The sequence below is a fragment of the Barbatula barbatula genome, assembly GCF_947034865.1.
Source record: "Barbatula barbatula genome assembly, chromosome: 21".
Classification (NCBI taxonomy): domain Eukaryota; kingdom Metazoa; phylum Chordata; class Actinopteri; order Cypriniformes; family Nemacheilidae; genus Barbatula; species Barbatula barbatula.
The window spans coordinates 20,322,213-20,349,857 of record NC_136784.1 but is presented as its reverse complement, the minus strand read 5'-3'; the positions used below and the strand labels follow the sequence as shown (position 1 = coordinate 20,349,857).

At 45.6% G+C, this 27,645-nt stretch overlaps 1 protein-coding gene across 1 annotated transcript in view; it reads right to left on the bottom strand.

Moving 5' to 3' along the window:
* Positions 1–27,645, bottom strand: part of tnxbb (tenascin XBb) — a 58,539-nt gene that overhangs the window by 25,933 nt on the left and 4,961 nt on the right. Inside the window, exons 3-4 of the mRNA XM_079484241.1 lie at positions 26,621–27,526; positions 25,241–25,356 (exon numbers count right to left, since the gene is read on the bottom strand). Of these exons, the coding sequence (XP_079340367.1) occupies positions 25,241–25,356; positions 26,621–27,526 (1,022 nt within the window). The remainder of the gene's footprint in view (positions 1–25,240; positions 25,357–26,620; positions 27,527–27,645) is intronic.

Here is a 27,645-nt window from a genome sequence, read left to right as displayed (position 1 = left end):
ATTTTCTTTGTTCTCTGCATTGTCCCTGCAAATGTCCCACATGCATTTGCCCCTGGTGGGCTCTGGTTTTAGGTTCAATGCCAGCATGTCACATACTGATCAAATTTATTGCAAGTGTTTTAAAGGCATTTTGTAGATCCACATCAAAATTATGTCATCCCATACTCACCCTTAAGTTATTCCAAACCTGTATAAATGTCTTTGTTCTGAATGTTTTGAATTAATTATTTGAATTGAACACAAAATGAAATATTTAGAAGTTTGGAAAGCAAACAGTTCTAGGGCACTTTGACTACCATTTAAATTGTTCTACTTTGGTATTCAGTTGCTAAAATTTTTCCAAATGCCTTTTGTATTCAGCAGCACTAAGAAATGCACAGGTTTGGAACACCTTGAGGGTGGAGTTTCAATTTAAACTGACCGTTGTCAGCAAGCTTACTGGACACAAGACGAGCCACACCACAGATACCGTATAACAGTTTATTAACAATCCAGGGGTGATCGGGTAAGTGCTTCACCAGACAAAAAGGCAAGTAATCCACAGGTAAACAAGCAAGTGATCCACAGGTGTGAAGATTTCACATCACCCTCAGTCATGTGTGGGTTAAGTTTATATTATTTTGTTTACATGTTTGTGGGGTTAGTTTATTGGAAATGTTTTCTGTTCTTTTTCTAGTCTAAGGTGCACATTAGATTGGAAGAAAGACATCAGTCATTTTCAGATTTGCAGAAAATTCTGTTATCATGAGCATGTGCTGAGATGCTGGCCCAGGTTGATCCGGTTCAAGATGGAGAAGAACTGCAAGGGCCAATGCTGGTGCTGCGGGGCAAATGTCTCTGGAGAGGGCTTCCACAGATATTGTTGAGTTAAAGGACATGTTCCAAAAATTACTGGTGAATCAACAAGAAAGACTAGCTCATCAAGAACAAGACACGGAGTGACAAGCTACCAGATGGAAGTCACTGCAACAACAGTTTCGGTTGCTTCAATTAGAATTAAATCAGCCTACCTCACTGGAAAATCTACAGCCTGGAGAAGGTGATGGTCAGTGTCCGTCTTTGGGAGTCTCGGATGGAGCTGGTCTGGATGTATCTATTGGAGCTTCTGATGTGGTGCGGTCTTCAAGTGCAGCTAGTTTCTTGAAGGAGCCAAAGATATCGAAATTCTGTGAGTCAGACGATATAGAACCTTATTTGACTACATTTAAACGAATTGCTGTAGTTTGCAAATGACCTAAAGAAGAATGGGCTATACGCCTGGTCCCGCTGCTCACTGGTAAAGCCTGTGCGGCCTATGTGGCTATGGAGGTAGCACAAGTGAACGACTACAAGCAGGTGAAAGAAGCTATATTGAGGAAATATTCCATTAATTGTGCAACTTATCGACAAAGATTCCGCTCCCTAGATATGCAAGTTGAAGAAACTCCTAAGGAACTGTATGTCCCCTTAAAAGATCTTTTCTACAAATGGGTGGAACCTGACCAAAAGATAGTACCACAGGTTGCCGAGACTGTTATCATGGAACAATTTGTGAGAATGTTGTGTCCTGAACTGCAAACTTGGATTAGAGAACATGATCCATCTTCTGCTGAGGAAGCGTCTCGATTGGCAGATATCTTTGTAGCAGTAAGGCGGAGAACAGAGCTTCGGAGTTTCTCCCAGTGGAAGGCTAACGATAAGTTTCCTCCTTGTAAGACAACCTCCATGCAAGAAGGGGGTAAGAGAATGGGCAATGAATATCTAAAACCAACTGAGAATACTTATGTAACTACAGGTGGGACAATGAAGTGTTATAGTTGTGGCCAGTTAGGCCATAAGAAACCAATGTGTCCAAATCTGAGTAAAAAGTTTGCTAATGTTGGTTATGTTCCTCTTGGGGTTAAGCCTGAGCTTATTGTGACACATTTCGTTAAGAGGGAAGAAAAGGAGACAGGGTCGGCGTAGGCTGGGAAGCACTTCACAATTTATTTATAGCTCGGTTGGCGCCACTGCGCTCTTTAAGAAATAATAACTCAAAACCAATCGTATAATGATTGGTCGTCTGTTGGTACTCTGGTCGTCTGTTGGTACTCTGGTCGTCTGTTGGTACTCTGGTCGTCTGTTGGTACTCTGGTCGTCTCTTGGTACTCTGGTCGTCTCTTGTTACTCTGGTCGTCTCTTGGTACTCTGGTCGTCTCTTGGTACTCTGGTCGTCTCTTGGTACTCTGGTCGTCTCTTGGTACTCTGGTCGTCTCTTGTCTTTCGCAGGAGAATTCTCACATGCATTCCCAGCCGATCTCTCTCAACCTCCTCGTCTGCTTGGCTGGCTTTAAACCAACTCCCCACCAATTACTGAAACAAGACACAGGTGTTCACAATGTAAAATTGATCTACTTACATCCCGCTTACTTCACCCTTTCGCTGCCGACTCCGCTTAACCATACCCCCCTCCACAATCATTTATTAACTTGTTTGTTAATTATGGTTTAGTTTTACGGTTTATGTATATGAATTTCAATTGTCACCCATTTAGTTAAATTAGTTTGATCCTCTGGGTAGAAAAGGCTGCCTCATTTTGTTTTTGGGAATGCTGGCTGGGCCCCTACGTGAGGAGGGTCATCTATGGTGTATGGTAATTTATAATAAAGACGTTTTTGTAGAAATGCAAGCATTGTCTCCTGCTTTTCTGGTCACGTCCCCACAATATGGTGGCAGCGGTGGGATTTTCCAGTAAGGGGACGGTGCAGAAACTTCTGTTATCATGAGCATGTGCTGAGATGCTGGCCCAGGTTGATCCGGTTCAAGATGGAGAAGAACTGCAAGGGCCAATGCTGGTGCTGCGGGGCAAATGTCTCTGGAGAGGGCTTCCACAGATATTGTTGAGTTAAAGGACATGTTCCAGAAATTACTGGTGAATCAACAAGAAAGACTAGCTCATCAAGAACAAGACACGGAGTGACAAGCTACCAGATGGAAGTCACTGCAACAACAGTTTCGGTTGCTTCAATTAGAATTAAATCAGCCTACCTCACTGGAAAATCTACAGCCTGGAGAAGGTGATGGTCAGTGTCCGTCTTTGGGAGTCTCGGATGGAGCTGGTCTGGATGTATCTATTGGAGCTTCTGATGTGGTGCGGTCTTCAAGTGCAGCTAGTTTCTTGAAGGAGCCAAAGATATCGAAATTCTGTGAGTCAGACGATATAGAACCTTATTTGACTACATTTAAACGAATTGCTGTAGTTTGCAAATGACCTAAAGAAGAATGGGCTATACGCCTGGTCCCGCTTCTCACTGGTAAAGCCTGTGCGGCCTATGTGGCTATGGAGGTAGCACAAGTGAACGACTACAAGCAGGTGAAAGAAGCTATATTGAGGAAATATTCCATTAAATTGTGCAACTTATCGACAAAGATTCCGCTCCCTAGATATGCAAGTTGAAGAAACTCCTAAGGAACTGCATGTCCCCTTAAAAGATCTGTTCTACAAATGGGTGGAACCTGACCAAAAGACAGTACCACAGGTTGCCGAGACTGTTATCATGGAACAATTTGTGAGAATGTTGTGTCCTGAACTGCAAACTTGGATTAGAGAACATGATCCATCTTCTGCTGAGGAAGCGTCTCGATTGGCAGATATCTTTGTAGCAGTAAGGCGGAGAACAGAGCTTTGGAGTTTCTCCCAGTGGAAGGCTAAGGATAAGTTTCCTCCTTGTAAGACAACCTCCATGCAAGAAGGGGGTAAGAGAATGGGCAATGAATATCTAAAACCAACTGAGAATACTTATGTAACTACAGGTGGGACAATGAAGTGTTATGTGTCCAAATCTGAGTAAAAAGTTTTCTAATGTTGTTTATGTTCCTCTTGGGGTTAAGCCTGAGCTTATTGTGACTCCGGTGCCAGGTGTTGTTACAATTCCGGTGGAAGTTAATGGGCACAAGGTAGTTGCTTTAGTGGATACAGGCTCTACACAAACCCTAAATGAAACACATCTTGTATCTGAAGGTTTCACAAATAATGATTCTCCTGTTATGGTTAAATGTATCCATGGTAAAGTACAAGCTTATCCAACTGCTGAGGTACATTTAGGAGTAAAGGGGCAGTCATATTTAATGAGAGTGGGGTTAGCCTCAAATCTGCTCTATTCGGTGATTATTGGCCATGATTGTCCTGTTTTGCTAGATTTATTACCCCCTTGTAATACCTGTAATGTGGTGTTAACACGTGCAAAATCTAAGATGGGTTTGGAAGTGAATGAAGAAAATCCTTTGGCTGGCCTTCCTTTTTATGATTGTGAGTTGCCAACTTCTCCAGTAAAACCTTTAAAGTCCAAAGCACTGAAAAGATTAGACAAGTTTAAAGGAATGGTAGTACCAATTACCGACAAGGAAGAAACGGATAACTTTAGCACTAAGTGGCAACTACCAGCTGACGTGTCTGAATCCGACGCTGAGATTTTTCAGATATATTCTCGAGTGGCACAACAAGTACAGTATGGGAGGAAGACCCTGTTGGTTAGAGGTCTTTCTTTTTGTCTGGATAATAATATTTTGAATCGTCAGACTAAGAAGGGACAGCAGCTGGTTCTTCCCTTTCGTGTACGCCAGACTGTGTTAACGATGGGACATACTATACCTTGGGCAGGTCATCTTGGTCGTCGTAAAATGTATCACAGAATCTGCAAAAAAATATTTGGCCAGGCATGACTAAAGCTATAGCGGACTTCTGTAGGACATGTCCAGAGTGCCAGTATACCACTCCTCGGGGTCCCCCCAAAGCGCCTTGAATGCCTTTGCCAGTAATAGAAGTGCCCTTTCAATGTCTAGGCATGGATATTGTAGGCCCACTAGAGAGAAGCAAAGCTGTTAACAGATACATGTTGGTCATTTGTGATTACGCAACGCGTTACCCTGAGGCTTTCCCATTAAAGAATATTACAGATTTTTACAATCGCTTTGACAGTTTTTTCAATACATTTAACAAGTTTCCTAAACTCTTAACGCACCAACACACCTAAAACACACAATTGGCAAAACGGTTTATTTCATGCTCAAAATCACACATTGTAAACTAAACTCCAAAACTAATTTTCAAAATACAATAATTCACTAACACAATACACTATGTCTAACAAAACACTGCAAACATGTTTCAAAATCAAATAATTATTCAAAACACTAACACATGTTCTCTTCCAACAGGAACATTTAGTTAATCATAACACAATGACAAAAAAAACACTAACATCATCTGAATTTACAGAAACTGCATTATTTTATGTGTCAGGTCTGCAATTATACAACAGACAGTTTATTGTATTGATCATAGATTGTGTTTTGTACTGTAGTATCTTTTGAAGCCTCTCTACATTTTAGTTTTGTTGGGTTTAGTAAATGCATGCATTTTGTTTCTTTTGCTGCAGAAATATAATACAAAAATGAATGACCATCTCAGCGTAGCTTTATAGAATGCACAGTTTATGAAAAAAAAGACAGAGAGAGAATTGCTGCAGTAAAGACTTTATTTGAAAAAGGACATTACTGCAAGATATACAAACAGAAAAAGCACCGGAATAATAATAATAAAAAAAGTAATCTTCTAATCTGCTCGGTCTTCTGCATTTGGCCACATGTTCTCATCCACATCACACCTGATATCTTCTCTGGCAAGGCATCTTGGGAAGAATCTTTTGGCATGCCTTATCCACCCCTGGCAGTGTTCAGCTGCGATGTCTTGGCATGCAGCATCCATTCCATCCAGGAGGGACATTTGGTCATGTGGACGATGGTCAAAAACCTTTCATCTCCAGGCTGAGGAAAACTCCTCAATGGGGTTGAGGAAAGGGGAGTAAGGAGCAAGGAAATAGGACATAAGCCTTGGATGGGCGTCAAACCAGGCTGTGACTGCACGGGAATGTTGGAATGCCACATTGTCCCATGTGATCACATATATTGGCAAGTGGTCTCCCACCTGTACCCTTTCTACCTCTGGCACCAGTCTTTCGTGAAGGTCTTCTAAAAACAGGAGAAGGCGGTCGGTGTTGTAGGGGCCAATCTCACATTTATGCAGGAGTGCACCGTTGTTGGAGATTGCGGCGCACATGGTGATGTTTGCTCCTCTCTGGCCCGGCACGGTGACTGTGGCCCTTTTGCCAATTATGTTTCTCCCACGGCGACGCTTTTTCGCCAAGTTGAAGCCAGCCATGTCAACATATATAATTTCATGTGGGACTTGATTGGCCTCCAACTCCATGACTCTCTGAAAGTAATTACACAGTGTATGTAAATGCTGTGCTGTATATTTACTGTATGTCCTAATGCTCTCCAGGTTTATAGAGTAGTTTACTGCAAAACACACAATGTATAGTACAGTAATGACTGTATTGCATAACCTTACCTGGACATATTGGTGACAGAGTAGTTTGATGCGCTCACTGTTCCTTTCAAAAGGAACTTTGTATAGTTGCTTCATTCGGACTCTGTGTTTAGCTAGAGTCCGAGAAATGGATGTTATGCTGATTACTGCAATGTTCCCAAAGACAAGGTTGTCCTCTACAACACTGGACTGAATGTCCTTCAGTTTTATTTCATTGTCAGCAATCACCATGTTGACAATAGCAAGTTCCTGTTCTTCATTTAGAAGCTTTCCTCTGCCCCCTGAGGGAGGTAGACGTTGAATCCTTAGAGGGACAAAATACAGTTACATATTAGAGATCGGAGGCATAGAGTCACTCTACTAAATTGTAAAATTATTTACACTTTACTAGAAGCATATCCTACCTGTTGGTTTCTCTGAAAATACGGACAATGGATGCCACTGTGTCCCGGCTGAGATTTGGCTGTACTCGTTCACCAGCCTCTCCTTTTGATAGCCCGTGGTTTATTACATGATCAATGATAGTAGCTCTTATTTGATCAGTTACCCTAGCTCTGGTCCTTCTTTGAGCGCCACCACGCATTCGAACTCCTCTCCCTCTACCTTGCCCCACTTCTCTCCCTCTACCTTGCCCTACTCCTCTCCCTTGCCCCACTCCTTTCCCTTGCGCTTGCCCCACTCCTCTCCCTTGCCCCTGCCCCCCTCCTCTCCCTTGCCCCTGCCCCCCTCCTCTCCCTTGCCCCTGCCCCCCTCCTCTCCCTTGCCCCTGCCCCCCTCCTCTCCCTTGTGCTTGCCCCACTTCTCTCCCTTGCCCTTGCCCCACTCCTCTCCCTTGCGCTTGCCCCACTCCTCTCCCTTGCCCTTGCCCCACTCCTCTCCCTTGCGCTTGTCCCACTCCTCTCCCTTGCCCTTGCCCCGCTCCTCTCCCTTGCCCTTGCCCCGCTCCTCTCCCTTGCCCCACTCCTCTCCCTTGCGCTTGCCCCTCTCCCTTGCCCCACTCCTAATCGCAATTAGAAGTCTTTAAAATGGCGTGGAAAGAGAGTGCAAACTGTTATAAAAAGGCACTAAAAGCAGCAAAGGCTGAGCATCTTCGTAACCTCATAGAAACCAACAAAGACAATCCAAGGTTTCTATTTAGCACAGTCGCTAAATTAACAAATAAACAGACACCACCTGACCTGGCTATTCCGCCGCACCTCGGTAGCAATGAATTCATGAAATTTTTTACAGAGAAAATCGAAAACATTCGTGACAAAATTGTAAAAACTCAACCTCCAAATCTGTCCTATGAATTAGCACCAACCATCGCTCCAAAACAAAGGCTCCAGCGTTTTTTCACCTATAAAACCGGAAGATTTAATTCAACTTATCGCAACTTCTAAACCTACAACTTGCTTACTAGACCCCATACCAACTAAATTTATTAAAAGAGCTACTACCTGTTGCAATTGAGCCCATTTATAACATTATTAACTCGTCAATTAATCTAGGCCATGTCCCAGGACCCTTTAAGATGGCCGTCATTAAGCCTCTAATCAAGAAACCAAACTTAGATCCAAATGAACTAGGAAACTATAGACCGATTTCAAATCTCCCATACCTGTCTAAAATACTAGAAAAAGTAGTGTGCACTCAGTTGTGCTCTTTCTTACAAAATAACAACATGCACGAAAAATTTCAGTCAGGCTTTAGATTGTATCATAGCACTGAAACTGCGCTCGTTAAAATTACAAACGACCTGCTTATAGCATCAGATAAAGGTAACATCTCACTCTTGGTCCTGCTTGAGCTTAGTGCTGCGTTCGATACCGTAGACCATAACATACTTCTAGATCGCTTACACAACTATACCGGTATTGAGGGACAGGCACTAGAATGGTTTAGATCTTACTTGTCAGACAGACATCAATTTGTCCATTTAAATGGGGAATCATCCAATTTAACGCAAGTAAATTATGGATTACCTCAGGGATCGGTTCTGGGACCCGTGCTGTTCTCCATATACATGCTTCCCCTTGGAAACATTATTAAAAAACATGGAATTAGCTTCCATTGCTATGCAGATGATACTCAGCTATATATCTCATCAAGACCAGATGATTCCTCCCAGCTTTCCAAATTGGCAGAGTGCATTGAAGATATAAAACATTGGATGACCTGTAATTTCCTTCTTTTAAATTCTAATAAAACGGAAATATTACTTATCGGACCAAAGACAAGCAAACCAAATATTTCTGATTATAAACTGCAAGTTGAAGGATGTACTGTTACTCCAGCTAATACTGTAAAAGATCTAGGCGTTATATTAGACAGCAACCTGTCATTTCGAAATCACATCTCAAATGTCACAAAAACAGCCTTTTTCCACCTAAGAAATGTTGCCAAGTTACGAAATATTCTGTGTGTTGCTGACACGGAGAAGCTTATTCATGCATTTATGACCTCAAGACTTGACTACTGTAATGCGCTACTAAGTGGTTGTCCTGCATCATCAATAAACAAACTACAGTTAGTTCAGAACGCAGCTGCCAGAGTTCTAACCAGGTCCAGAAAATACCATCACATAACCCCAATGTTATCAACCCTTCACTGGCTACACATTAAGTATCGTATTGACTTTAAAGTTCTTTTAATCACTTATAAAACCTTAAAGGGTTTAGCCCCTACCTACCTAACAGAGCTTCTATCACACTACAACCCATCACGCTCTCTAAGATCTCAAAACGCAGGACTTTTGATAATACCTAGAATAACTAAATCCACCAAAGGGGGTCGAGCTTTCTCATACGTAGCACCTAAACTCTGGAATAGCCTTCCTGATATTATTCGAGGATCAGACACACTCGCCAAAATTTAAATCTAGATTAAAAACGCATCTTTTCAGCCAAGCATTCACTTAATGCAAAATATGCTAAATAAATCACCAGGAGATGCTGACATTAGATATTATTTACTAGAATAATTTGATTTATAATATAAAACACCATGTAGTGTGTTTTACCCTTTCTTGGGTTTTTCGTTTTTTTTTCCCCTGTAAAGCTGCTTTGGAACAATGCAAATTGTGAAAGGCGCTATATAAATAAAATTGAATTGAATTGAACTCCTCTCCCTTGCCCCACTCCTCTCCCTTGCGCTTGCCCCACTCCTCTCCCTTGCCCTTGCCCTTGCCCCACTCCTCTCCCTTGCCCTGGTACTCGTCTTCCTCTCCCTCGTGCAGGCATTTTCTTTCTTTCTTTCTCTCTCTTTCTCTCTTTGTGTTGCTCTATATTGTTCCTTTTCCACACAAGATCAGCCCAAAGAGTCCTCTTTTATAACATATGGTCATGCGATTGAAAGAAACTCAACACCTGAGTGTGCTTCCTAGTTGGGAATCAGCTGTGATTTATATATTTGCATAACTTCAATAAGCTTTTTCTCATTAGCAATAGAATAAAATACAGGGAATATATTTGTGTTTCAATTCACAATATGAACAGCTGTTCACTTTGACTTTAGCCTATATAAGTTATGTTTAGAACATGATGCTATCTGTTCTGACATACAGTGTGAAAGCATTTGTAAATTTGGCTGTAAAATTACATTGTTTTGTTATTGGTTGAGCTTGTGTGTAAAAGAAGTTCAAGCATTTTAAATTTGTGTTAACTGTATGCATTTTGTGTCATAGCAACAAGAAATGTGTTAATTGTATAGCCTACAAAAACGAATATTGTGCTAACCGTGTTAAGAGTTTAGGAAACTTGTTAAATGTAATGAAAAAACTGTCATAGGGATTGTAAAAAACTGTAAAGACTGTAAATCTGTAGCTTTCTGTTTGGTTCAGTTCTTTGCTAGAGTGGGATTTCCGCTAGAAATATTGACGGACAGAGGGACTAATTTCACCTCAAAGTTGTTGCAACAGATTTATTAATTGTTGGGTATAAAAGGTATAAAGACCACACCTTACCATCCAGAAACTGACGGTCTTGTTGAAAGATTTAATCAAACCCTGGTACAAATGCTACGTACATTTGTGGGAGACACAGGATCCGATTGGGACCAGTGGTTGCCTTATTTATTATTTGCATATAGGGAGGTTCCACAGGCTTCCACAGGGTTCTCTCCCTTTCAAATGATGTTTGGCCATGATGTGCGGGGCCCTTTGGCTCTGCTGAAAGAGACCTGGGAGCAAAGTTCACAGATGTCTAGTGGAGTCAATGTTATTGATTATGTGTTGCAAATGAGGGAGAAATTAAGTGAAATTACCAAATTTGCGGTAGAACACTTGCAAGAGTCACAGCTTAGCCAGAAATGCTGGTATGATGTAAAGACTAAACGGCAATCTTTTGATGTAGGTCAGCAGGTTTTAGTCATGCTTCCCACGGTAGAGAACAAACTGTTAGGTAGATGGCAAGGTCCATCCAAGGTTACGAAAAATTTTGGGCCTGTAATTTATGAAATTGTTACTCCGGGTGCGTTACGTTCGGCCAGGGTAAATTTGATCAGGGTGGTGAAGGAAGAAGAAGTAGAGGAACATAATTTACCCTTTACTCAGAATATTACTCCAGTCAATCTGGATAATTTGTCGAAGGAGCAGAAAAAACTAATTCAGGGGTTATGTGATCCACAATTGTTTAAAAATACTCCAGGTTGTACCACTCTTGTTCAACATCATATTGTGCTGAAACCGAATGCCCAAGAAAAAGAATGAGTTACCGGATCCCAGAGAGAATGGTTTCATCTTTTGGGCAGGAAGTTAAGATGATGCAAGAGTTGGGTATTTTAGAACCGTCATAGAGTGAGTGGTACAATCCAGCAGTGTTGGTACCAAAAAAAGACGGAAGTTTGCGGTTTTGTATAGATTTTCGTTATTTGAACTCTATGTGGTGAGAGCCGTGAGGCGGTGCCAGTGGCATGAGTGATAGTTGCAATCAGCTGTGTGCGCACCGGTCCTGCATCTCTCACGGAGGAGATCGGGAGCTTAAAAGGACGACTGGCAGGACTGTTGACGAGAGAGGACCGGGCCTGGACATTTGTTTGTTTTATGGCCGGCAGTCGACCGTGAGGTGGCTGCCGTTCTTTACTTCCGTGTTTATTGTTTGTTTAATTAAAGTTTTATTGTTTGAATGTCCGGCGGTTCCCGCCTCCTTCCTTCCCTTCTATTTAACCTTATTACATTGGTGCCGAAACCCGGGAGGAAGCAGGGACATGCTGCTCCTGGGTCGAGGTGGGGTGGCTCCAGGAGGGAGCCCAGGATCGTTCGCGTGGGCCGAGCCTGCTGGCAGCCGCCATGATGGGGAGGAGCATGGAACAGGGGACCAGCTGCCCTCAGCTGGAGGGCCATCGCCGGCCGCCAGGGGGCGGAGGAGGATCGAGCCGTCCACCGAGCGTCCAGTACCATCGCATGGCACCGCGAGGAAGAGATTCTCGGCTGGCTTGTAGAAATGCAAGTATTGTCTCCTGCTTTTCTGGTCATGTCTCCACAACAGGTAAACAAGCAAGTGATCCACACTTAAAAAGGTAACAACTACTACTGGGTCAGTACTAAACGAACAAAATTAGAGAGTAGACCTGACAACAAGCACAACAAAATTCAAAGCATATACGTATAGTGTCCATGGTGATGAGGTTCAGGTGCGAGTGTGATCATGGGTCTCAGGTGCGGGTGTAATCAAAGATGGTGTCCAGTGCAAGGGGGCGATGGGTAATTAAAGGTCCACTGAATGGGAGTCCACAGGGTGAAAACACAGGGAAAACTGGTAGGGGAACACAAGGGGGCAGACAGGACTGGGGCTAGTTATTGTTAGATATAAAAATGTACAGTGTAAATAATTGTAGGTAAAGTATAGCTGTAGGTAAAGGGGAACAACTTGCAAATAATGGGGTAGGAGTGAAGAAACACAATTAGTTGTGTGTTTTAAAAGTGTTTTAAAACTAAGGTGTCTCTATTTTAATATTGCATCGTATGCATGACCTACAGTATGCTATATCAATATCTAGCTTAATATCTACAAGGTAGGCAAACGTCCACTCAGGTAGCAGCAGCAAATTTTCCTCTACATAGTCTTAAGAAGAAGTAGATCACATAAGTATGTTTGTCTTTCAGAATAAGCGCAAGTCTCTCTCTCACGATAAGTTCAGAGTACGCATGAAGGGAGTGGCGTGTAAATAAAGTGCCTTTTCATATAATTCTGAACTTGGATGGCTGCTTAAAGCTGTTGACAGTTATTAAAGATGTTAAGCGCTATTTTTGACAGGCAAATTACATCACACCACTCCTGTATTATAAGCTGCAAAAAAACTCTCGCTTGTGTCAAAATCAATGTGCACTGTTCTGATGACTGTCAGATTCATTATTTTGGAATATATATATATATATATATATATAAACTATATCTAACATATTTTTCACATTGTCTCATCTATCCTGAATGTACAGTATGGGGGGTTCTTTAAATGGGTTTACATGGGAGAGCGACCATGAAAAGGTTGAGAACCATTGATGTAAGGGATAAGCATGTTGTTCTGACAAAGTAAACCCCCACAGAGCAATCAAGTTTTGTAACCGGCAATACATACATTATCCTCATTACATGGTTAATTGCCACACGTTTGTTACAATCTTAGTAAAGGAAACTAGTGTGATCGAGTGATACATTAACCTTTAAATAGCACTAGTTGATTTAGGTGGGGAAAACTAACTTTGGAATGTTGTGACCGTCCAATGTGAATCAAGTATTCCAGAGAGCTGTGTAAAAACAGAAGTAAAGATGCTAAAGTACTACTCATGTCATATTTTGGAACGCACACTCTCCAGCATTTAGTTTTTGGTTTAGTCTTAAAAATTGTTCCTCATATTAAATTTAATTAGTTCCCAGAAGAGAGTCAGGACGTCTACAGCTGTTCAGCTGTGCACTTTATTTTTGTCTTTTCGTCTTGTTTTTGTTATTTATCTTCTGTTTGTTATTTACTTAAAAAGCTGAGTCAATTGTCCATCTGTCCTTGTTTTTGTCATTCCTGTTGTCCTCCTCCTCTCATGCATGTGCCATAGCAGCTGTTCTGTGATGTCATCTCTCTGGCTGCTGGGATGTTTTTGACCATGTTTTCACCTTCCATAGCAACGAGCATCTGAGACCATTACCGCTCCCTCTCACTGGCGCTGTTTTCTTCTTCCCTTCTTACTTGATCTCTTTGCAATTTCTCATGTTCATCATTAAATTCTTCCTATTTAATTCTTGAGAAAATCTTGCTATCTCCATCTTTCCTACTCCCGCCCATTCATGCTTTGTGAGGAAAAAATGTGCCCTTTTCATAGTCTATGGCCCCTCTGTGTCTTTTTCAATGTATTCATCAGAAGTTTTTTCGTCAAATACTGACAGCATTCTCAAATATTTTCACTATTTTGTTTCTTTACCATTTTCTTTACCGAGTTGTTTTAGTCTCGTGTTTCATATCTAGCTTATAAACCTTCAATGTGATTTAACTTTCAAAAGTGATTTGGACTTTTCAAACTAGAGTACATTCAATTTAGTACATGAAAAATCTGTTGGAGGTTTTCTTGTGAACCTTCATGTTGTCACAGATGTTTACAGGTTTCCTACTGTTCTGTTTTGGGAACCAATGCTCCAAAACAAAGTTACTACCCTTTCTGAAAAAACATATAGAGAGATATGGACAGGCACACATTCATTGTGTTCAATGTACCTGAGGTACTTTCTGATAATAAATTAGCAATAAATGTTGTTCACTTTAATGACATATCATCTCAGCATGATTTATAAACCTTCAAATAAAACACTGCTTTTGTACAGAAAAGATTTACGTTGTAATTGGCAAAAAATTGGTTACGATCAATCATCTAGAAACTCTCGTTCTCACCGATTGCTCTTTTGACTCTGTGGTCTTTAAAGCCTTGTAGGAAGCTCCCTGAATGCTGAGGATTAGATTGTAATGCTTCAAGTAATGTTGCATGCGAAAATAAGTGTTTCAACATGTGTTGACATATTTCGGCAACATCCTAGTTCATTCCCAAAGCATCTGATGAGTCTTATGCCGTCTTCCATTGATAGCTCCCACAGCATATTGAGTGCATGTGTTTCTTACCGGACAATTACTCCCAGAAACAAGCCATCAAATTGAGTTAAAACAGTACCTAAATACTCTCTTTTATTCATAAAGCAGTGTTTGAATCAAGGGGCCCCAAGGAAACAAGAAATGTATTTATTTGGTGCTGTGTCATTGCATTAAAGTAGAATATGTGCTGAGTTAAAGACACTCCCCACTCAATATATATTGTTTATTGTTTTCAATCTTAGTAAATGCTTAATTCATTATTTTAAATACAGCATTTAATACTGTAGATAATTCATATCAAGCTTCCAGAGGGGTAGAGGATGCGGTTCTGAATGTAGCAGGGTTATTTCTGTGTTTTATCTTCTCTATCTTTTGTATAATAAATGTGCATTGTTACAGCATGTTTATAAATAGCAATATCAAGTACATTTTGAGGGGAAAGCAAATTTACACTGTTATACAAGATGTACTGTACACTGTAGCAAAGTGTCATTACTTCAGTGTTGTCCCATGTAAAGATATAATTCAATATTTACTAAAATGTGAGGGTTGTACTCACTTCTGTGAGATACTGTGGATAGTTAAAATTAGGGCCCAGCGTTATGACTTTTTGTAATACTTGCTGGTATAGTAATGCTACCGAGGTACAAAGTGGTTACAATGACAACGAAGCTGCTTCCATTCCCAGTGTAGAAAACATATAGAGAGAGTGCTAAATAAGGCAAATAACATCAACCGTGATAAGGGACACCCGTTGCTTTTGTCTTTTGAACTATTGCCATCTGGTCGACAGTATTGTTCTCCCATTGAATGAAAAAAGGACTATTTTTGAATTCTCAAGTGATTACATTCTTAAACTCTCCTTTGTTGTTAATAGGTGATGCCACCTGATGTCTTTTATGGTATATTTATTTTATGGTATGGTTTTATTCTTATTACCGATTCCCTTTCTTTCAGTCTCTTGACGTTGTGTCAAACTGACAGATGGAGTTTGATCTTGAAAACCTATCAACTCTGATGTACTTTTTAAAAGGCCAATGACATTTGTGAATGGGGCAGCACGCCAGTCTCTACCCCGTACATACACGATTAAAAGGAAGATACCCATTCACCTATTATTCTTCAGAACCTGTGAAGCATCATCTTTATGCTAAGCAATTTATCGCTCTGTACTAACCCACTGGACCATACAACGCAGATCAGTGTTATCGCCTCCTGTATACGACTACCCTCGGGTGTTTCGGTGGAAGACATAGGTGTCTAAAAGAGCAAATGTTCTAAAATAGCAAATTTCCTACAGTGTGGGGGTGTCCCTGACATGTCTCGCTGCTGTAACCTTGGATGCGATCGGCTTGTACGAGGTCTTGCGGTCACTGCTGGCTATGGCAGCTTCCAAGCCATCTGCAGCGATGGCTTTCAAGCTGTTTGCAGCAACGGTTCTTGGGCTGTCAGCGGTGGTGGTGATGTGGGATTTTATGAATGTTTATCCTCCGCAAAAGCCAGGACCATTCATACCCTAATACACATTTTCGATGGGTGGCACTGACCGGCCCATAGGGCTGACTAGATTAAGACCATGAACGCCCCCTTTTTGGCGTTCATGTCAGACGAGCACTGTTGTTTTCACTTTTCTTGACATTGGCAGCTAGGGATGTGTCGATTTGACCCTTCCAAAGCGTGTAAGTTTTCGACACTGAGGTTTAAGCTGCCCCTGCCCGAGAAAATGACTTTGCTCTTCTGCCAAATAGGTGATGGCGTGCACTGGGTTGTCTGGTGTCCACTCTGGTGGTCCAAGAGGGACACGTATGGCTCAGCCTTGCGCAGACGTGTGAAGATGAGAAAGTACGCTTTCTTGATGCAGCTGTCACTCAGGGTGGACTGTTTGGACACTGTTCTCGACAGCCCCGCCCCTCCGTTCCCGCTGCATTCCCGGTGCCTCTTTAGGGGACCCCCCGTGGTAGGAGCATTGAGGAGGGGGGCCAGGACATTGGGCGCGACTCCAGTCAACACCGCTGTCCCGTCACATACTGGGCCCGTTTTTGTCTTAAGAGAGCATCCTTCTCCCCTTCCCACTCGACAGTGTGTTGTGCAGCGAAGACTCAGGCAGATGAAGTCTGCAGAACCACTCGCCTCCCCGGGGTGCTGCCTCTGGGGAAGGGGTCTGACATCAGGATTGGTTCATGGCTGTCGACCTGGAGGACACGTATTTCATGTCTCGATCCTTCCTCATGCGAGACTCGAGCACCTATTCTCTCGGTGTGGAGCTAGACTCTGTCACCATGACACTGTGGAAAGCAGTCAGCTCCTGGGGCATATGGCATCCTCGGTGGCAGTGTGCCGCTCTGGTTGATGCATATGAGACCGCTTAGGCATTGGCTCCAGAGTCCAGTTCCTTGGAGGCCGTAGCGCACCGGCATGAAGAGTGTTCCTATCACACCTCGCTGCTGTCACACCCTGACCCCTTGGACAGACGTGTCCATTTATCAGGCTGGAGTCCCACTCGGGCAGGTCGAGTTGCATCGCGGTGATGACAGACGCCTCCCTGCTCGGCTGGGGGGATGTGCGCAACGGGCACGCATTGTCTGGGCTTTGGGCCCCTGCCTGCAGTGGCATATCAATTGCCTAGAGTTGCTGACTGCTGGTCTTGCTCTGAAGAGGTTCGAACCCTCATTCAGGACAGGCATGTGCTGCTCTTTGGACAGCACAACTGCTGTGGCCTTCATCAACGCCAGGGTGTCATTTTTGGTCACTGCAGATGTCGCATCTCACCCGACGCCTCCTCCTCCGGAGTCAGCAACGGATGGAATCCATATGGACCACACTGAGCGACCTCAGCCGGACAAGCGATGTGCTCTCTCGGCAGGTTATGCTCCATGGAGAGTGGTGACTTATCCCCCGCATTGTTCAGCTCGTTTGGTCACAGTTCAGGCAGGCACAGGTGGTCCTGTTGCCTCCCTGGACACCGCCATCGCCTGCTTGGGTAGGCCTTGCCCTCGGCACAGACACCTTAGTGCACAGCTGGCCGCGGGGCAAGCGGAATTAAGTTTCCCCTGCACAGGTTCTGTGCAAGGTCAGGGAGGAGGGACATAAAGTACTGCTAGTTGCACCCTATTGGCCAAACCAGACTTTGTTCTCAGAGCTGATGCTTCTGACGAACCTGCTTTCATGGGGAACGGCACACTTCGGCATCTGAGATCAGACCTCTGGAGCCTCCACGTCTGACTCCTGGACAGGACGAGGGGATTCTGAGTGACCTGCCCCTAGGTCGGGATTACTATCACTCAGGCCAGGGCTTCCTCCACTAGGCGTCTGAATGCCAACCACTGGCTCCTCTTCTAGTCCTGGTGCGCTTCCTGCTGGGAAGACCTGCAGAGTGGTGCGGTCAGGGTCGTGCTCCAGGAAGGGTTGGAAAGCAATCTCTCCCCTTCTACCCTTAAGGTGTATGTTGCCGCCATTGCAGCACATCAAGTAGTGGTCACAGGTAAATATCGAGGGTAGGGGGGTATACATGCACTCTCTCTGTCCAACGAGTGCCTATAGTTAGGCACGGGCGACTCCCACATGGAACTGGGCCCCCGGATCTGGCTACGTGCCCAAAGTTCCTACCACTCCCCTCCGGGACCAGTTGGTGAATTTTCACGCGCTCCCCTTTGGGGGAGGAAGAACCAACCCCTACCGTGTTGTATTCAGTACGCACCTTGCACCTCGACTTGAACCGCACACAGAGCTTCGGTAGCTTGAGCAGCTCTTTGTCTGTTTTGGACCACAGCGCAGGGAGAGCTGTTGGTGCACTGGCTTTTCTCCCGTGCAGTGAGAGCTCATTCCACCCGGGGTGTAGCCTCCTCGTGGTCACTGGACAGGGCACCTCTCTGGCAGACATCTGTAGAGGTTGCGGGTTGGGCTACACCCAGCACTTGTGCAATGGCCTGATGGGTGAACCCCTGTCACTTGAGCTGGTGCTCCTCATGTAGTGACTCCACTACTGGAGAACCTGTAACCTCCACTCAGTGGACTCCACCATTCCTTGCACCCCTGTTTGGGCTGTAAACCATTCTCCCATGAGTTCTCCCCATTTGTCTCCCCAGTGTCCCTCATGGTGCCAGGCGGCCTTCTCGTATCTAGAGTAGGAAGGCCCCCGCCTGTGACAGCCATTGGTAAGGGCCCTCACCCTTATTCAAGTGCTGCCTCACTTTTTTCACTGGGAAAACATGATTTGCGGCATTTTATCACCCGTGACTCGCCTAGGCCAGTCAGGGTCACACCGATTGAGGTCGTGATACAGCGAAGCTCAGTGGCGTTTCGTATAGGAACACCATCTGTCGGTTCGACACAACGTCGAGAGACCGGCAGAAATGGAACGTCTTGGTTACGGATGTAACGTCTTGGTTACGTATGTAACCTCTGTTCCCTGATGGAGGGAACGAGACGTTGTGTCGAACCGACAGATGGGGTTCGCCCCTGAGAACCTATCATCTTCTGACTATTTTGAAAAGGCCAATGAAATTGGCGAATGAAATTTGCATGCCGGGCTCCGCCCCCGGATATCCGGGTATAAAAGGCGAGCCGGCGTGCTCATTCATTCACCTTTTGTGCTGAGGAGCCTGAGAGCATCTCACGATCGCTGCAGCGGACGGCTAGTGTTGTGGCATGAGGGACACAACGTCTCGTTCCCTTTCTGTCGGTCTCTCGACGTTGTGTCGAACCGACAGATGGGGTTCCTATTGAAAACGCCACAGCACTAAGCCGCGTCACAATCTCTAGCGAAGCGACGTTGACCGGCCTGGGCGAGCCACACGTGAGCGCTATCGCGAAATTTGTAACCTTCAAGTGGGCATGCAGGGGCTCCCAGAGCTTTACCATAGGGCTACTGGGTAAGCGCTGTTCCCTCAATGTGGACGTGCGCTACGGAGAGCACTTCCCACCATAGGGGGGAATACAGTGGAGACACCAACATGGTCTCATCAAATAGGGGAGCCTCGCGGGGAACCACCTCATGACGACATCTCAGATGGAACCACCCTAGTGGGGGGTTACTACGTGTGGGGCACTAGGTCCAGTTAGAGCTATATGTAATAACTCAGCTTGATACCCGGCCATAGGCGGCAGGGCTGCTCCGCCAAGCCCGCCGCCCTGAGTGCTTATTGATGGATGGACGGACTGCCTATTCTTCACCCTTGGGGAAAGAAGGGAGGCAGCCCATAGCGCACTGATCCACCTAAGAAGGGGAATGGCGCTATGCGCAGGAGTACGTCCTACGACTGCTGGTCTCACCTGTTGGCAAGACTTGAGCTGCCGGTTCCCCACGGAGGTTGCAAGCCTCTGCGAGGTATAGCGTAGCCCAACCCGCAACTCTACAGATGTCTGCCAGAGAGGCGCACTGAGCCGATGCCCACGAGGAGGCCACACCCCGAGCGGAGTGTACCGTCACTCAAATGGACACGGGCTAGGATCGGCACGCCGTAGTGACGGCGTGTGCGATCCAGCGCGACAACTCTCCTCAGAGACAGCACTCCCGTTGCTGACCTCCATAACAGACAAGAGCTGCTCAGGGCCTTGAAGCCCTCCGTGTGGTTCGAGTAGAGGCGCAATGCGCTTACTGGACACCCCACGTACAGGTTGGGTCTTTCTCCCGGTGTGGGAGCGCTTGCAAGTTCACCACCTAGTTCCCAAAGGGGGGCGGCGGAACTTTGGGCACGTAAGTCGGCCGGGGTCTCAGGAACACGTGAGAGTCCTCGGGCCTGAATTTTGGCAATCGGTGGACAAGGGAATGCATGTAAGGGGCCTCACCCTCTGGTTGGACTCGAGCCCCAGCAGGAGAGCCAACCCCCCTCGCAGAACGAGGAAGGGGGCTCTCCGCAGGGCCCGAAAAAAGGGGACCGAAAGGTTCACCTAAAGGCCCCAAGAGGGTACGGGGCGCGGACGAGGCCTTAGCCCCTCGCGCCCTAGAGGAACCTAATAATCAGGTCATGCCGCCCCAGAGGCTCACCAGCAACTGGTACGTGATAACCGGGACAGCGGGTACCCACGCACCAATGTGGAAGGGAAGATTACTCCCCAGCCTCTCCTGCAATAGGACAGCACGTTCCTGAGCGAGCAATTCCGCGGGTCTTCTCCTCGAGAAGAGCACCAGGACGAGAAGGGGCGCCACTTTAAAGGCATCCAGCCTTGTGGGCATGGCCCTTGCCTGAGTGATAGTCTCCACCACTGTGGGGGGTAGATCATCCAGGAACTCCTCGTCCCATCCAGGAGCCAGACCCAAAGATCCGGCTCGAATGCCACAACGTGCCCATCCCCTGCGAGTAGGCCCTTCGCCAGGGGATTTGGCCAGGGGGAGTTGTCGTCAGGAGTATTAGCTCCGAGGACCAAGTGTAGTTGGGTCCGTAAGGCGCAACTAGCAGCACTTGATACTCCCTTCCCAGACCTTGCACAGGACCTGCGCAATGAGGCTCACTGGGGGGAAGCGTACTTCTGCTTGTCCCGCGGCCAGCTGCGCGCTAGGGCCTCCGTGTCGAGGTGGGGCCTCGTCCAGGGAGTGCCCAGCGGTACTGGGTGGTGTTCAGGGAGGCAACAGGTCCCCCTGTGGCCGCCCAAACCACACCCAAGCCGGCCTGCAGGGGTGGAGTCGTCACTTCCCACGAGGTGTCAACTGACGAGAGAGTGCTTGGCTGTCTGGTTCAGGACACCCGGTGGGCGTGTGACATGCAGGGGCTTTTCCACCTGCTGTCTCCACCAGGTGTGGAGTCGTCACTTCCCACGAGGTGTCAACTGACGAGAGAGCGCTTGGCTGTCTGGTTCAGGACACCCGATGGGCGTGTGACATGCAGGGGCTTTGCCACCTGCTGTCTCCACGGGAGGAGGCGTTTGGGCGAGTTGCGATGACTGCAGTGAGCGAATGCCACCCTGAGGTTTAGTACGCTACGCCGGTCGTGCTGTCCGGGCCAGTATGCTGGCTCTGCACGAGAGGCCGGAGCCTCATCAGTGCAAGCAGGACAGCTAGCAACTTGAGGGCAGTGATATGCCAACGCAGGCGGGGGCCCGTCCAGCGACCCGACACTGCGCGCCCGTTGCACACCGCACCCCGTAGGGAGGCGTCTGTTGTTACCACGACCGGCCTCAAGACCTGCCCGGGGTTAGGATGCGACGGCAGCAGGCGTAATGACGATACGCCTACTGCCAGTGCGCCACGCTCTCCAGGGAACTCATCTCTGTAGTCAGTGCTGTCGCGGTCCCATGTGCGTCAACCCGAGGGGGACAGGCCACCCCCGAGGACACCATGCCCAGGAGCCTCTGAAACTGATTTCAGGGGACCGCTGGCTGCTGCCTGAAAGTTCAAGCAGCTCAGCACTGACTGTGCGTGCTCGAGAGCGAGCACGCCATCATGGAGACAGTGTTGAGTTCTCTACCAGGAAAAGGGGAGCTCCGCGCCAGGGAGAGCTGCTCTCTTTTTCCCGGCTGACCCGTTACTGACATGCCAGCCCCACGACAGTGCCGAGGGAAACTGGACATGAGAGTATGCGGTCAGTTGTCATGAACCACTCCTGGCGTCTGACAGACACCAGGACGCGCTTCTGCGCCTCCTGAACGGCACCCTTGCAAGGTGCTGCTCAAGGTATGCAGCGACCCCTGGTTTTGGGGATGATGAAGTGCGGCTGTAGAAGCCACTGGACATCTCGGCCGAGGGGACGGTTCGATCGCCTTCGCCAGAGGGGTGGCAGCCCCGGCCTGGAGCACGAGAACATCCCTGCCTCTGCTGAGGTAAAAGGATGCCCGAAGTCCGGCGGAGGTCTGGCGAACTGGATCGAATGCCGAGACGGACCACACTCCCAGCCACCGTGATGGTTTGAAATGCTAACCAAGCACCCAGGGACCTCACAGGGGGGGCTACGATCTGCTTCATCAACCCGCGGGGGTTGGTTCAATGACTAGCAGTGCTGGTCCCACCCGGGGGGAACAGTTCCGCTAAATCACCTGCCAGGCGAAGGCGCTGCTCGACGCACCGTCGAAGCGAGAGTGCTGAGGGCTGCTTTATACTCGCCATTGCGTGCCACCACGACGCAACGTCGAGTTGCCGACCACCATCTTTCAGAGGGTGAGAGCGGCTGCAAGTGGGACCCAGAGATAGAGACCTCTCCTTGTGAGAAGGCGGGCACTAGGCCCGCGGAGGGGCCCAGAAGGTGTTGGGACGCGGCAGGGACCGCCCCAGTCCGACCACCCAGCGACCAAGGCTGGGTCGGGCCCGATGGTTCAATCTATCTAGGTGGTCCTTCTCTCGACGTCTTCCTCCGGGGGGCCACCTGTTGGGCACCAGAACCGGAGTCGACGCTGGAGAAGGCCGGGGCTGCTGGGGGGCAGACCACGTGCGAGACCTCGACAGACGAAAAGCGGCCGGGTCACATTAACGCTCACGATAATCCCCACATCACCCTCGCTGCTCGCCGCTGCTGACGGCAGGGCCGTAGCCGCTGTGGTAACAGAACGGGAAGCAAACGAGGTGGTGGCTGGATCTTGACAGAACATAGCCACCGTGACGCAACGTCTGAATAGCCATCCGGGCAGGACGAATCCACGAGGCTGCCATAGTGGTCGGACCCCCGAAAACCTGCGGCAACCACAGTGTCCGTCCCCGTCCTCGATGAGTGCACTGCACCCAAGAGATCAGCGGGCAATGCCACGCTGAGGAAATTGCTCTTTTAGAAAAACACCTCTGGAACTGCCAGGACGCCCAGGGGAATCTCCGCTGCATCGCGTCGTAGAATTCGGGAATTCGAAGAATGTCATCAGATGCAAAGGCTCCGAAGAACAAAAGGTGAATGAATGAGCCGGGGGCGGAGCCCGGCATGCAAATTTCTTTCGCCAATTTCATTGGCCTTTTCAAAATAGTCAGAAGATGATAGGTTCTCAGGGGCGAACCCCATCTGTCGGTTCGACACAACGTCGAGAGACCGACAGAAAGGGAACCTTAGTTCCCTGATGGAGGGAATGAGACGTTGTGTCCTTTATGCCACAACACTTAGCCCGCTGCAGCGACCCGGGTATCCATCCCAGGTTCCTCAGCCCAAAAGGTAAATGAATGGGCAGTAGATTCAAGATCAAACCCCATCTGTCGGTTCGACACAATGTCTCATTCCCTCCTTCAGGGAACTGAGGTTACATCCGTAACCAAGACGTTATGTACAATGTGTATGCCTTCATTGAATCTGCTGTTAACTAACTAATAAAGGTCAGTTTTGACTTCTGTATTTAATGCCCGTCTGAACAGAACCTGACAGTTGGTTTACCATTAATAAACTCTCTTTCCTTTGGAGCATTGCAAACATTCTCAAGTGTGCCACACACTGTGAAGCGAGCATACTTTCAGCCTGAGAAACCTCATTTATGAGGAGCTGACTGATTTATATTGTAATGTTTACGCGAGTCACAAGAACAATATTATTCTCCTGTAGCTCAGTGGTTAGAGCATGGCGCTAGCAATGCCAAGGTCATGGGTTCGATCACAGGGATTGCACAAATTTAGAAACAAGTGAATGTGTAGTATACTGCAATGTAAGTCGCTTTGTATAAAAGCGTCTGCCAAATGCATACAAGTAATAAATAAAAGAATGTAAATGCCAATAGCACACATGATTAGTTACCCATCATTATACTATTTTTTGCTGTCAAAAGTGTGAAGTTTCTGGAACCATATATTTTCAAGATACTTGAAGATATCTACAAACCTGCTGTAAAGTTAAATAACGGTTAAAATAAGACAAAACGGCTATTGTACTGTATTCCGTGTGTGTACTGTAAAAATCACAAGCACTGCTCAGTAATCAATGCCTAACTTTATGCTAATTTCCTTTTTAACCAAATTTTATTCAACTACTTTTGAAATGAATGACTTAAAGGAATACTTCAGCCACGAAACAAAATATTCCCGGGTTGTACTCACCCTTAAGGCATCCTAAGTGCCCCCCTTTCACTCCCATTAGGAAAAACATTAGACGTGGTATAAATCCCACTGCATTATTCTTCAAGAAGAAAGTCATATTCAGTTAGGATACCTTGAGGGTGAGTAAAACATGGGGAAATTACGTTTCTTAGCTGACGTATCCCTTTCAACCGACAATCCAAAAATAGGCTCTCAATAAAAGGCCAGAATATGAACTCCTTTATATGAAGAGGCATCTCAGGGTGAAACATTTTATTAGAAAGGGTGAACTAAATCAGGATAAGTCATTACTTTATGGAGGACTGAGACCATGGAAATTACCTCATGTTTTACTTGGTCAACATCTACAGCTATTATTCATTCATGTGCTTTGTTAAAGCTCAGAATGAAACCACTGTGTGTCAAAGATAAAAGATGAGCACCATTAAAGTGTAAATGTCATGGCCCTCTTTTAGGCTAATGTAGAAATTTTCAATGTTAGAATCTACGACCTTGAATCAAAGGTGTGGTTACTTGCTGCACCTTATGTGAAAATCAAAAGTACAGCGGATGCAATCCCTGACCTGGAGGCAGGAGCGCCACTAGCTAGCACTGGAAGTCTGTGGCCCCTTAGAATCCCCCCCCCCCGGAAATACTTACATTCTAAAAGACCCAAATGGCCAGAAAAGAAGTAAATAGGATCCATTTTGATTTAAACCTGACTTCAAAGAATGGCCTTGTTCATACATTGTTATATAAAGCATGATTAAACTATACATTGTAATGCACTGTAAATCACTTTGGATAAAAGCGTCTGAAAAATATATAAATTCAAATATAGTGGGTGGCGTCATTAAGCATTTTGTGTTCCACTCAAAAAGGAAGTCATACTGTAAAGGTGTGACAGTGCATACAGATGTGTGCTTTATTACCATGCTGGTGAAGGTGATGTGGTAGGTGTCGTAGTGAACTGCAGGTTGTGTCCAGAACAAACTGACGGATGATTCAGTGATGTCTCTGGTGCTGAGATTAGAGACACCAAGCAGTGCTGTAGAAAACACGGAGTGAGATACATCTCTCCCATTGTAAGCCATCTGTTTCTACTTGAACAAGAAATGACTGTTGATCAATTCTGACCTACTGCTATATTTATTTTAAAAGTGTGCCATTGAAAACAGAGTGAACACTGGGTGATATGTTATGTGGCATGTTAGCATATGGAGGTTCTATATGGAGGTTATGTGAGCACCTCCATATAGAATATTGTAAAAGCCCCCATTAGATGTATGAAAGCATCAAGCTGATTTTTGATCTACTCTGGTTCTTTTAGGTACGTGTTCTTTATTTATTGAGGAAACTGTCCCAAAAAGTTTTATTTTATACGGCAAAACTATGTGAAAAATATGACCCTCTCATTTCGCATTCAAATTGACATCTTATCCACTTATCAACAGGATAACAATTGAAGAGTTTGGTTCTAAATTGAGATAACTCAGTTTTAAATAGTTTAAAAAAAACTAACACAATAAAACATATTATGTTTATAACATGATCTGTAAAAAATTGTAACCGAGTTATCTCATTTTGGAACCAAACTATTCAGTCTCATCTTAAAAACATATCTCTATCATAGCAAAAACAAATATTTACAAACATCTCAGAAATTGTTTGAATGTAATCACATGACAAAGGTTACACAATTATCATTAAAGGAACAGTTCACCTAAAAATCCTGTCTTCATTTACTGAACCTCAAGTTGTTCCAAATCTGTATAAATTAACACGGTCTTGGCCACCATTGACTACCATAGTGGGAAATTCCTTTGTTCTGTTGAACAAAAATACTTAATACTTAAAAGTAGGCCTACATATGTAATAGTGTAAAATAGTTATTTACAGTATTTCACTTTGGTACTAGAGACATTTTTAAGGGGTTTGAGGGGTTTGATAATAATTAAAGACTTCAAAATGATGACAATTATATAATTTTAATACATTTGAAAAAGTCCAGACTAATGAAGTGGGATTGCTCAACTAATCGAAGAAAGGATAGAAACCTTTGAAGTTTTGAAACAAGCGTTTTTTCATGTCAATTGCATGTTTATCTAATATGTTAAATCATTCTCATTAAAATGATTATTATTTTTACCGGTCCTATGATGCTCAGACAGTGATATTTAGATGGTAAAAGCATGGTACTAAAGGATTACCGTAAACATACCTCATGGTATTTACACATTCAAAAACAAGGACATCTTGCTTTTTTCTGTAATTAAACAGTGAGTAATGTGTAAAAGATGTGTATTACTCACCGATGTCACAGTTATCTCCTGTGAGCCCGGACTCACACTCACTACAGTCAGACCCTGTAAAACCACGACGACAAATACAGCGGCCCTTCATACAGCGTCCTCTGTTACTGCAGTTGCTGGGGCAGGTTTTAGCAGAGCAGTCCTGACCAGTGAAGCCCGCTTCACAGACACATTTACCATTAACACATCTGCCTTTATTATTGCAGTTACTGGGACAAGCCTTGGAAGAACAGTCCGGGCCAGTAAAACCACTCTCACACACGCACCTTCCCTCAACACATTTGCCCCGGTTTTTGCAATTCCCAGGACAAGACGCAGAGGAACAGTCTGGCCCTGTAAAGCCACTTTCACAGACACACTTGCCGTTTACGCATCGTCCATGGTTGTTGCAGTTCACTGGACATGCTTTGACGGAGCAATCCGGCCCTGTGAATCCGGCATTACAGACACACTGTCCATTCACACAACGTCCCCTGTTATAACAGTTCTCTGGGCAAGATGTCTCCGAACAATCAGGGCCAGTATATCCTGCATCACACACACATCTGCTGTTCACACATCGGCCGTGGATATTACAGTTTTCCGGACACCTCTGTGTCTGGCAGATGGGCCCTTCAAACCCAGGATCGCACACACATCCGCCGTTAACACAGCGTCCTCTGTTACTGCAGTTATCAGGACACGTGCTGGCGGAGCAGTCCGGACCGCTGAAGCCTGGATCACACACACACTGTCCGTTCACACATTTGCCTCGGTTGTTACATTCATCAGGGCATTCAGGCATGCTGCAGTCTGTCCCACTGAATCCTTGGAAACACACACACTTCCCGTTGACACAGCGACCCTGGTCATTGCAGTCATCTGGACACTCGTCTGTGGTTGGACGTACCGTAGTACACACTGCACCTGTTAGAGGGGTTTACGTTATGATCATTCCAAACGTAACTGAAACTCAGTTTATCCTTATCTGACAACAGTCATACTTATTAAGTTGACCTATAGAATATCTATAGAAAGCGCTTTAC